The 13,140-nt window shown below is 31.8% G+C and overlaps 1 protein-coding gene across 1 annotated transcript; it reads right to left on the bottom strand.

Annotated features, from left to right (window-relative positions):
- Positions 1 to 4,828: 4,828 nt before the first annotated feature.
- On the bottom strand, positions 4,829 to 6,230 carry LOC124529654. Its single transcript, XM_047103490.1, has 2 exons — positions 6,073 to 6,230; positions 4,829 to 5,826 (listed from the first exon to the last, which is right to left on the bottom strand). The coding sequence occupies exons 1-2, from the start codon at positions 6,161 to 6,163 to the stop codon at positions 5,135 to 5,137; spliced, it is 783 nt and encodes a 260-aa protein (XP_046959446.1). The 5' UTR covers positions 6,164 to 6,230; the 3' UTR covers positions 4,829 to 5,134.
- Positions 6,231 to 13,140: the final 6,910 nt, after the last annotated feature.

The following is a 13,140-nucleotide window of genomic DNA, read 5'->3' as shown; positions in this document are numbered from 1 at the left end:
TATCATTATTTATTAACGTCGTACAGCGGCTGTTTTATTGAACAATGATTTATCTCTTTCTTCCTTAATTTATTGAGTATTCGAAAGAAGAAGACACAACATTGGTTAAAAATATTCGTCTTGATATTATTATTTTTCAAAATAATAATTTTGTTCCTTGCAGGAAAATACTGCATGAAATTTTAAGTCAGTGATTGTTTCATATATCGAGCTTTGTATATAAGGAAATGTTGTATTGGGATTTTGGATTGGATCGGAATAATTTTTTATAGGTTTTGCACTGTCGTGAGGCTTTTCTTAATAGGCTTTGTGACGTATATACTGGCGTGCCAGTTTTTGTAATTAAGCTTCGCGAGTCATACATATAACAATGATGTAATAACAGTCAGACGACAAGTTCAAACAGTTTTTCAATATGTATTGCATTTATTATAGTGTTTGGTACTGTTGTACAGTTTAAATATTTAACAACATTTTTTTTACTATCAACATAAAACCCACAGCATAAACCGGCGAGTGCTGTGCAAATTCTATCCTATTAGGATAGGATTTGCACAGGAATTCCTTATAGAATCCGTTCTATATATAAATGTTCCACATTCATTTTCAACATCCATCTCTTAATGGATGGAAATTAGTATGAAAATTCATCTTTTCTGATGTAAGAAATATTTCAATTGGTTTCGTCCAAGACGGTGAAACTTCAGATACAAATTTATAAGAAAGAACTCCATTTTTGTTAGAAGTATAAAAAAGTGTGTTTCCTAATTCCAATATAGACCAAAGGAAACTAATACCTTAATTCTAGGCTAAGTTTGTTTACTCTTTAGCACATGTTTTTTGTTTATTGAAAAAAGAGAGAGAGAAAAGTGTTTCATTCATCATATTGTTTTGATCGTTAACATTTGTCGCAGTTTCCCTAAGTCGATATCTTATTCCGAATCAATAATAGAAAAACTCCTAAATCTGGAGACGAAGGTCACCAAAGAGCTCTAATTCTTATGAACATACGGAAGTCACATCAGGTATATCGTATACCGCTAGTTTAGCACAAAAAACTAACACTATTTTATAGAAATGCCATACATCAAATTTTGTAAAGTGGCGTCTCTATCGAAAGAAAATTGGCAATTTAGTTGTCAGTCCGGCAACAAGTTTCTTAAACATTTGTTAATTTTTTATCACAAATCTGTTTCGTTGTTGAAGACTTCTGAAAATAATTGAAAACATAGAAGTTGAAAACGATTTCAATAAAAACGTCATAATATGCGTACAATATGTTATGTAATTAATGAGTATATAATCTGTAATCAATGTCCGTTTATCTGAACGACTTGCATACATATTTTTGTTATTGGTAAGATCTGTGTGATATTTACTCGTATATTGTAGATGCGATAATGGCTGATATAGTCCAGTAATTAGAGCATTAAATGAATCTGAAACGAATATTGCGGCTTCGAAACCCTGCAAGTAGTGTTGCCCAAATGCAAGACCAAGACGAGACTTAGCCAGTCTTGGTCTTGGTCTTGCGCCAATACACCTGGTCTTGGTCATGGTCTTGGTCTTGCGCTCCCAGTCTTGGTCTTGGTCTTGGTCTTGCAGCAAGAGTCTTGCAAGTCTTGCAATTACCTATTAGTCTATTACTATTTATTAAACTTTATTTTAAATCTCAGAAAAACGTATTAGAATTGGAACATTGTGAGCTTGAATTAACATAGCCATAGTAAAGATCAAGCAGATTAATAAATTGCTGAAGATTTGATAAGAAATTTGAAAAATCAACTGACAAACACAGATTTTTTATTACCTACTTGTTCAGAGTCGACGCGTGAATAAAATATAAGAAAAAAATTAGTGCCAATCACTATCCTTCACATATAAGTGAATGTTTTGGCGTACATCTATACTAATATTATAAAGCTGAAGAGTTTGTTTGTATGTTTGATGACAGAAGTTTTAAAATAAATAAATAATTCCTGAACGTCACTATACCTCTAAAGTTACTATTCCTCGTGGACGAAGTCGCGGGCACTGCTAGTAAATACTTACTCTCCATCTCTCTCAGAGATATTCGGACTGGTAAGCAATACAAAACTCTTATCGCAGGCTTTTTGTTTTATTAGAAGGTAAGTATCTACGCTTTTTATATTATTTTATTAGTATTGTAGGATTGTTTTACAGGTTTCAGGTATATTTAAAAGTGGCTACAATATTTATCAAACGGGTGATATTTGAACACTTTTTTGCTATTTTGTCTTGTAAAAACTTAAGAATTATAATGACTGAATGTATAATAATAGTAAACCTAAGTAATTAGTTTAAAACCATATAATCAATATTATAATATATACTTACTAGCATAAATTATTATGACATCTACTACCTATTCTTACCATTTTATCGTAATCATAATACTACTTGCGTGATCATTATAATGTATTCATTTTCATTCTAAGCTCTCTGAAACTTATTTATTCTTTGGAACACCTGTAGGTACTCTTAAAATTCGAAATTATTTTGCATGAGTATACCTACGCCCTGTGGCGGCCATAAAATAGTGTCAAATGTTGTGATTTCGGTGCGGCGGCAACGATTGTCGTATATGATTTCAAACGAAGCCGCCCGCGCGTGTATCATAACCATGTACTTCCGAAAAACGGCAAATTTCTTTGAGAAGTAACTACAAAACCTTTGATGCCGCATTATCAAAGTGCTGATGATTAAAACATAACTATGCATGCACTCAGTTTGATTTTAATGGATATTTTTTTATTCGCTATGTAGGTATGTTTATGGTATTAGTCGTAATGCGCATAGGTCCAGTTTTTCATATTCTTTGATACAGTTTTTTGCGTCTCATAGATTTCCTAAGCGTACCTATACACCGAACTGTTACACCTAACTACTCCGTGAAATAGCGCTAAGTCCTAGCTGCAAGACGCAAGAGTCTTGCAGGCTATGTCTTGTTCTTGCGCAAGTCTTGCATGGTCAGTCTTGGTCTTGGTCTTGCTAAAAATACGCGGTCTTGTTCTTGGTCTTGGTCTTGCAAAAACGCAAGAACAAGACCAAGACTGCAAGACCAAGACTGAATTTGGGCAACACTACCTGCAAGGACCACTAGCTTCGTCATATGCTTAATTAGAGAAAAACATAGCGAGAAAACCTGGATAAATTGCTTCAAAATCTTCACCTGGTTTATCCAGCAACCCTTTGGATAAATAAGGTAAAAGCAAAAGTAGACCAAAATCCACACTAGAAGGAAATTTTGGATTGTCATTATGAAGTATATCGTAGAACTACTTAAGTCGATTTGAAGAATAAAGTTGATTAATACTATTTCATAATAGCATTGAGTATGTTTTCCACACTGTTATCTATTTTCCTAGGTCTCTAGATAAGAGGGCAATAACTCGACTGCGTCCCACAGGTCAAGGACATAAACCTAGACTTCCACCTAGAATCGGACAAAAAATATTAAGAAGTTTTTGGATTGGATGGATTTTTTTTAGAAATAAGTGCCACTCTCATGAAAGTATTATAGTACTAATCTTAATTCCTTTAGTTTGCTATTAATTACTTTTTTAATTCTACAAAACAACAACAACAACAGCCTGTAAATTCCCACTGCTGGGCTAAAGGCCTCCTCTCCCTTTAAGGAGAAGGTTTGGAACATATTCCACCACGCTGTTCCAATGCGGGTTGGTGGAATACAAATGTGGCAGAATTTCTAAGAAATTTGTCACATGCAAGTTTCCTCACGATGTTTTCCTTCACCGCTGAGCACGAGATGAATTATAAAGACAAATTAAGCACATGAATCAGCGGTGCTTGCCTGGGTTTGAACCCGCAATCATCGGTTAAGATGTACGCGTTCTAACCACTGAGCTATCTCTGCTCTTTTTTTTAATTCTATCGTTTACAAATTGTACCTATTTATGTATCAATTTAAATGTACTAGGAACAATATCAAAAACAACAATATTTATTCAAAAGTAATACCCATAAATGTTTAAATTTGGACTAAAAGTGACAACTTTTAGTCCAAATTTAAACAATGGCAGTGGTTGTAAGGTTCATAGCGTAGCTATTAATATAAGAACACTATTTACTAAAACCTTTTTCAAATTGCACTGCATCTTCTGTTATAAGGTTTATGTATATTGGTTGAGTAAATCGTTTTTCGATTCGACAAACAACTAACAATTTATCCTGATCCTGATCCTATTAGTATAGATATGAGAGTTTTGTACCCGATTTAAAGAAAATTTAAGTATTAAAAATATTTAGTAAAAAATTAATAAATTTTAACAATAACTTTATCTTGTACCATTAATAAGTTATAATCATTTATAAAATAGTGTGAAATTACTATACGTAACTTCTCATGCAGGATATGTAAATTTAATTGTACATAGTTGATTTATTACAATTGAGAAAAAAGGGTAACTACTGAGTTTCTTGCAAATGATTTTCTGTTGAATTTATATTCCGAAATGATCATGAGATGTTTAATTAGTTATTTATGGAAGTCATATATTTTTCATAAGAAATTCAATTATTATGAGCTTTTTATGCATAAATATGAAAAAAGGGTCATTATATAGTTATGTCTTAATAGAAAACCACAATACACTAATACCTACTACTAGTAGAAGTTTATAATGCTAGCATTGTATTAAGAATAAGGATAATATCCGTCGTCCAAAACAAAAGCATATTTAAGAAGAGTTAACTTTGAGTTTAAACTATTCTAAAGAAAAGAAATGTTATAAAATAATACATAATAAAACAATAAATACATATGTAAAATAAAAAACACTCTTATTTAAAAATTCAATTTATTGTTTATAACAAAAATTGAGAGTTAAAGATGTTTAAATTTTTCGTTTTTCACGAAACGTTGTTTAACAACTAATATATTATTTATTTAAAACATTTTTATGACTTTTATCAATTGAGTATTACGCCATCTATTATCACTAAGTTGAACTTATATATGGCAATAAAATTTATTTGTTTCTAGATTGATACCATCGATGCGCGAGTAATATGTATATACGCTAGATGGCGCTAAACCATCTGAATGAATGAGCTTTTAGAATCGTGTAAGTATTTTTGTGTAACTGCTTATTTAAATTTTACTGTCTTGTCTGGGGGGTCCGTAAGCTGTCGCATGGCTGGTAGCCACACCTCCTCGTCCTGTGCTGAAGGCGTTAGCAATTGCAGTGGCACCATTAGGAGTACCTCCACCTGATCTTCCGCCGTAGCCGAAGAACATTGGGAAATAAGCTCCTGTTGGCATTCTAGGAGGATAGTCGTCACTTTCTTCTTCATCATCATCTACTGGTCGTTTAACTTGCTTCCTTTTAGTGACACGTTTTTTCGGAGAAGGCAATGCTTTAGGCACCTCTTCCGTTTCAGGCTCCGTCAGCTCAGGCGTGATAACAGATTTCAGTGTCGTTGTAACTTGTTCTGTTTTTTCAGTTGGTTCGGCGATTTCTGTAGCTTCGGTGATAGCCGGTAGTTCTGGTATTACAGCGGGCTGTTCCGAAAGCACAACAGGCTGTTCGGGCAATGGTTCGGATTGTTCAGGTACTTGTGGGTAGTAGACTTCATTCTGCTGCGGGGGATAATTGAACTCCGGTTGTGTCTGACGCCTCCTGTCCGGTAGATAGTATTGGCTGGTTTGTGGTTGATACTGTTCCTCGGGCTTGAACATGAAAGCAGCCATACCTGCTCCAATGGCCCTTGGATTGTAATACGGGTTGTAGTAGCGGCTTAACGCCATGCCTCCACGGGAGCTGTCGATGGAACCGTAAGAAACTGTAAAAGAAAATCAAGTTTAACAGATGTGCATATTAGAGAACTAAATATTTAAGTAAACATTTAAAAAATATCGACTTTTTGTGATGCTCTCTTGAAACTGTTACTTGCCATATTAAATAAACTGTTATTAGGATTGTTATCATTTTATATATGACCTTATATTTTATTGATTTCAGATTTTTGTCTGAACCCACAAATTACTAACTGCAACATTAATTTACATCTATTTTTAATTAAACTCACTTGAGTCCACATTTCCGTAATAGGGATAGGGATATCCTCTCGCTTCCAACAAAGCACTTGCAAAGAAGAAGAACACGCAAAGTATCTTCATTTTTCACTGATTTACACTTGAATTCCCTTAGTGACTCGAAGGGTGCTGTGCGGTATAATGCTGTCGAGCTATTGTTGGTAAGGAGCAGACGGCGCGTTATATAGTCCAGTCTGGCTAGCCTAATTGGGATTCATGGCACGCTGGTAAGCCTGCGCCCGCGCATGCTACGATCGTCATTTTACACGATTCGGCAGTGTTCTCCAACCGTTATGGGAAACTGGACATCCTAGAGACGGCGAATGCTCGACACGTCTACTATTTGGTGAAACATTGAACTTATTGTTTTGTTTACGTGCCGATGACACGTTGCTGCAGTTTAATTGCGATAATATTTCCTTAAATCTGTATAATTTGGAAATTACATACTTAAAAAATTTGTAATCCATATAAAATTATTGAAATTCAGAATTTTTGTCGATGAAAAATAAAGGTACTGTTTATTTGTGGCATAAATAACGCAAGTTTTACAATCCTTTTGAGTGATCTAACAATATATGTGACGAAGGCTTGAAAAAAATTATATTAAGTAAGTGAGATAAGAATAGATTCATTAACCGAATAATTCATTTACCGTTTCGATTTCTAGTTTAAAATCGGGTTTCATTCAATATTTTTTTTATTTTATATGCATGTTTGTTTAAGAACGTTTTTAGAGAAAATAATAAAAAGATAATAAATAAATATGTGAGAGGATTTAACAGTTTAAACAAAAGTTTATGAAACGTACTTCACTAAATATGTCACAGATAAAATAAATATGTCCGAGTAACATATTTATTTGAAACCAGTTGGCATTATACCTCCAGACAGTCATTACATTACCGGGTGGGCTATCCGGGCGCCGGCGGGCTGCCTTCCTATCTAATAAATACGATTACGGTTACTTATTGTAATAAAACACAACTATACTCTGTAATCATTATTTACCAATGGAAGTTTATTTTTATTTTAAAAAGGAGTTTTTTTTATGGTTATAAAAGTTTATAAATTAAGCATGTACAAATATGTGAAATGTCGTTGTTAAATTTCAAATATAATAAATTTTCCGTTTAATGTACAAAAATATTACTAGGAATTGACTGGAACATTCAAGTCTTAATTTGCCTGCGTATGACACGCAGCACGCATGTTTGCATAAATAGTACCTGGAATTAAGCATGTGCTTTTTTTACGTTCCTACAACGATCTACTAATAATAGGCTTATAATGTTATAATTTTAACATTTTTAATGTATCATCCTTTCATATAATATTAACACAATAACTTTGACTTTGACTGACACCCACTAAAAAAATTGAAATACATATTATATTATCGACGTTTTATTTAAAATTAGACAAAAAGTATAAACCAATTTCTATTTTTTGGAATTTAAAAAGATAGCAACCTCTCACCCAAAGTTTCATACTCTTAGGTGATGAATTTATAAAAAAGCTTTAAAATTTGTCTTTTGCTTTTTTGAGTATGACATACGTGTAACTTTATAAGTTTTGTGAAAAATAATTAATTTTTAATAAAGAATTCCTGTGTCAAATTTCATCCCTTCAGACCTACGGGTTTAAGCTATGTAACACCGTGCACTGTTCGACTTTTCCTCCGGTAGATTTTGTCTCCAAAATAAACTACCAACATCGGGATCACAATTTAACTACGTAAATAAATACAAGTTAATAATTATCCTTTTTTCGAAGTCACTCAAAAAATGCAACGCAAGATAATGAAATATTCTTTAATTTAAGAATAAAAAATAATTTATATTAAATGTTTACTCGATAAGGCTTTGTTCGGAGTCTGAATACTCACTTGATACCCAATGGGTATCTATATCACTCATGTTATTCAGTGTTATATTAAATATTTTGAGATGGCATAAATACGTTTGATTCTTTGAGATTTCTTAACAAATTCATTCTATATTAAATGAAATAAAACAAAATATCATAATTCATAAATAAGAAAAAATATTTTGCTTATATTGTTAAACATATAGGTACATATTTAAGATATAAAAACGTGTTAGTTGCAGCGTTCGAAGTAGGGACGGTTTTATTTTATAGAATTCTTAGTTTTTAGTATGTCATAAATGGGAAATATGAATGTTAATTTTATTTTGAAACATCGATTAAAATAATTTCACGGCTTAAAGTTTCAAAACCGTACATAGTTTGTTATATAAAAAACAATAATAATCTACATTAAATACCCGAAGTAAGTTACGTTTATCTAAATAAAAATTAGCAATTCATTTTAGTAAAGCTTCCAATTCCCAAGCATCTCTATATTAGTTTACTAAATTGTAATTGATAAAACAATATGTAAGTATATATTATAAGTGTCCCCTTAAAGATTGTGTCGTGTATTAGAAGATAGATACTTACATGTTATAGCAAACTTATTTGTAAATCTTTTTATTTTGTTCTAGTACATCATGTTGATGTATCTTTAGAGATTTAGCCAATGTTTGCTTTTGTAAACAGTGTTTGTATACCGTCATATTTCAGCCATTATGTAAAAAAAATATTCAGAAATAATATTGGTATAAATCCTCTTCGTGTTTATCGTTCTTACGCATCGTTGAATTGCTTAGAAGTTAGTGGAGATTTAGATAGAAAGTATATTTGTTTGATAAACAGATTTTGCTACTAAAAAAATGTGAATTAGGTTAAAACCAATACCAAATTTTTGAAATACACTGCTTGTTAAACAAAAGATCATATCAGGGTATCAAGTCTGTTTAAGTAAATCAACTACGTGGCTTGTCAAGAGTTCATTCATGACGATTTATTGCGCTAGCGCCCCTGCGCCAGCGCCTTGCACCTTTCTTAGAAACTTTACGATAAAAGCGCACAGAAATCTTAATGACTAAGGAAATTCTTATTGTTTGTTGTCAGGCTTTGAATAAGCTGCATTTATTATTATAGTTTATTTTACGCTCTATATGTATGTAGTAATTTTTACAGTTTTTTAATCTAACGAATCAGTGAATTTAACATGAATGTATATATAATATATGAAAGTCATTAACATAACCCGCTTGAAATTATGTCTAGTACCAAAAACTTGGTGTTCATCAGTACAGTACAACATATGTAGCATCAGTAGGTCTACTACAACAAATATTCCCATGGGAACTTGATTCTTATAACCATTAATACGACTAAAACAACGCTCGAAGATTATAGTATATAATAAACATAATTTTTTATAAGAAACGTTTACACTGTCTACAATGGGTGTTACAGTCCCCAACTGTTGATCTTCTTTTATTTTTCTTAAAATGAAAGATTTAGTATCATCACAGAAATTTTATCATCAACTTTTAGAATTTTAGAATAGAAAATAAAGACAGTCGATTACGATCGTTCAATCACAGAATGTATTTGAAGACAAGTACTTCAGAGCACACCGAAATTTTACTTTAGCCTAATCTTGCCGACATGTATCTATTACTAAATGAATGAGGTACATTGCTTTATTTTTAACATACATATACAATTTGATTGTTATTTCAAACACGAAACTGCTACCTAGCTCTGATACGATCCTTTTCTACCGCCGCGATAGCATCGCTGCCCACGGCATAAAGTGCCTCTAAGTGGTTATAACAGTCAAATTTGCGAGTTTGCACGTACTGTACTTGTTACCGGAAACATTTATATGACCACCTGGTAACTTGACTCATCCACGATTGTATCTCGTAAGATGTTTATTGGGATCACGTAGGATTGGTTTGATTTATTATAATGCGTATGCAGTCTTTTTATAAAGACATTGTACTTAGCGAATTCGCTACGAAAGCGAGGTCTTCGCCCTTTTGCCTCTATGCGAAATATTTCAAGTTCACATATAATCGTTAAAGTACTTAATTTTAATTATAGTTGTATAGAAACATTTAAAAAAAATGATAAAACAGTGCCTCGCCATAGCTTCAATAGTCTGATACTCTTTAAGTTATATAACATTTCATAACATTTGGGAGCTACGATGGGGTGTGATTATTAGGTTTTTCAAAAATTTATAAAACATTTAACAATTATTTCAATGGAAACTAATTTTTATATCACGTTAAAAATGTTTCCTTTTTATATTCATGGAAAGGATAAAAACTAAGAACATTCGATGAAATTAAAAATATACTGACGTACAAAATCTGTACAAATTAAGAAATATATACATACATTTTATTAAGGAAAATATTCAATTTTTTTGTAATGCCTATTTATTAAAAAAGCTTATTTGAAGTTAAAAATAATAACTAGGATGTAATTGTGTACAACGTGTAGTAAGTTCCAATCCAACTAATAAGAATCAAATTTTTGTTGAATATCACTCTATGAATATAAAAACTAGCTCAAGAGACATAGCCTTAATACAAAATACTGGAAACAAGTTGTGGGCATTGATATTCCAAGAATAATGCAAGTCGATCGATCGTCTCGTAACAATAGGAAACAAAGGATAAACAATAGTAGGATTTCTTTATAGAGGGCAAAAGAGTCGCGACTTGATGCCATTGTAACGTTTGCAATGCATATCATTTAGTTCCAATCGGTTACATATTCAGTAAAATAATATAAATTCTACAAAAAAAAGAACATTTTGTCCATAAAAATACAGATCAGAATTTGATTTTTTCCTTTACTTGGCTATTTTGTAGTATAACTTTAATTTGGAGTTTTTGCTCAGTAATATGTATAAAATATGATAGATAATAACAATAAGTATAAGCTCCTAAACAATAAATATAGTATCACATAACTTATAATCAAACGCTTGTGATTTGGCATCATATTCTACATTAATCCTAGCGATTGCCAACAGCCTCACAATCAGAGCATATATATTTAAAATTATCAAACGGTTCCGAGAATTGCATGCATATAGTTACCTTGGTAGACATTCAGCCTGCGCTTCGCCTGTCAGATCGACCGATACAACATCAAGATAGCCTGATAACAGCAAAAGAGGTGCAGTGCAAGGACCTCTTTGAACCACCGTTAGCTTTGTTCTACTGCTCGTACCCTAGTCTGTGATCTATGTTTTGAAAGTCAATACTGTTATCAAAGTTTAAAATCGAAGATTCAAACAGCACTGCTGGCGAAACTAGATCCTAATTGTCAACGTTATGTCCATACATAGCAGGAGCTTTTGATTAAAATGTGTTCGATATATATTTGTGGATTTTTGGTATGTAGATACGTTTCAATATGTTTTATGGAAAATTTGAAATATAAAAAAAAACTTTTTGTAAGATTTGATAAGGTAAAGTTATTAATTACGGGTTGTACGTGACTCGTGCGTATACTTGATTGATAAACTAATACGAAACCATTGTCCTTAACTTATAATTTTCTAATGAAATTACGTCAGAAACGTGCTCTCACCATGGCAGCGGCGTGACAGGCGGTATTGAATGCTATTCACAAATCCAAATACGCAAGTATTCCATATTCAAACAAAAATTGACGTCAAAATATGAACTGCATTGAACGATCTTATACGTGTTTGCGATATTTCTATAAATATATATTAAAAGTGAACTTTACTAGATTCATTAAAAATACAGATATGTTAAACATCTGTTAAGGTAATCAAGTAAAAGTAAACACATATAAAGGAATCAAGAACTCATTAATGCCAATTAGGTAATAAGGTTTTTTTTTTTCGATTAAGCTTAATTTTTGGGCATGTATTCTGAATATTGAGTTTTGTTTTATTATAACACCTCCCACGTGTAGCAGACGAATCATGCGTTTTCCTGTTCTTTGTACTCTATATGTTCATTACCATATACTTGCTATGGATACGTGCCTAAGTTCACGATCGATATTGTTATTATTTGCTTCTAGATCACTACGTGGATCGCGTGGTAAGACTTCTATTCAATTTTTATCGGTTATCGTCTGGAGTAATTTTTTGTGTTTTGTTTGATTTTTTGCATCGCCTTTGACAAGATTCGTGCCATGCTTAGCAATGTCAATCTTTGTTATGATTTATGACTGCATATTTTACAATCTCATGAATATAAATAATCTATTAGTGTTAATTTGGAAATTTGAAAGTGATAATAGTTTTTAGATTATAAAGATGCTAATAGATCACTATTCAACTCCAGACCTACATAATATTTATGTACATTGGAAAAAGGTTACATGAAGGTATCAAAGCAAACATGAAAGTTAATTAATTAATTAATCTGATGATATTTTAAACTAAATAAAGAAAAAAAAATGTTCTATATTGAATTAAATATTTTAAGTTATTTTGTTTAACGTCACAATAAACAACTTAAATGTTTCTATGAATACTTTTATTTTATGCTAACCCCATGTTTTTTTTTTAATAATTTTATTTTTATATTATTCGAATGCATGTTACACTTTGAATGAAAAACTAAAATTGTTTAATATAAGGGTTGTAGTTAAAAAAAAAAACAATGTATTTCGAAAATTTTATTGTAAGAATGAAGTTGAGAGAAAATTCCATGTCTCAAGCTGAAAGGAAATTTCCCACCTTCATTATCATCATAGTATGGACACGTATTTCGAAGATTGTAGTCAATTGTGAGGGTGAAATTTCTTTTATTAAAATAGTGCACAAGACTGCGAGCAAAGACGTGAGCGCTCTAACCGATTTGCGTGCTTTCCGAGGGGCGAGTGTCAAACTCCGGGCTGCTGTTTCGAATTTCTTCTGAGTGTTGATATTTATAAATTAAGCGAGCAAAATAAATATAGAAATAAAAAATATCAACATACACACATGTATATTTTACAGCAATAATAATATGGAAGACATAAATGATTTCCTAGTTCCCGTTTCTCGATATTATGACGAAGAGATACAGATAAATAAAAATCACAGTCTGTTCAATTCGTTCGTAACAGATACAGGCTAGTGAAAAACGATGGTTGTGTTTATAATAACAAATTGTAATAGGGAACATGCAAATATAATATTCATGAAAATTTTGCTATTA

This window comes from Vanessa cardui, chromosome 1 (assembly GCF_905220365.1).
Source record: "Vanessa cardui chromosome 1, ilVanCard2.1, whole genome shotgun sequence".
Taxonomy (NCBI): Eukaryota; Metazoa; Arthropoda; class Insecta; order Lepidoptera; family Nymphalidae; genus Vanessa; species Vanessa cardui.
This window is presented reverse-complemented; position numbering and strand designations above follow the sequence as displayed.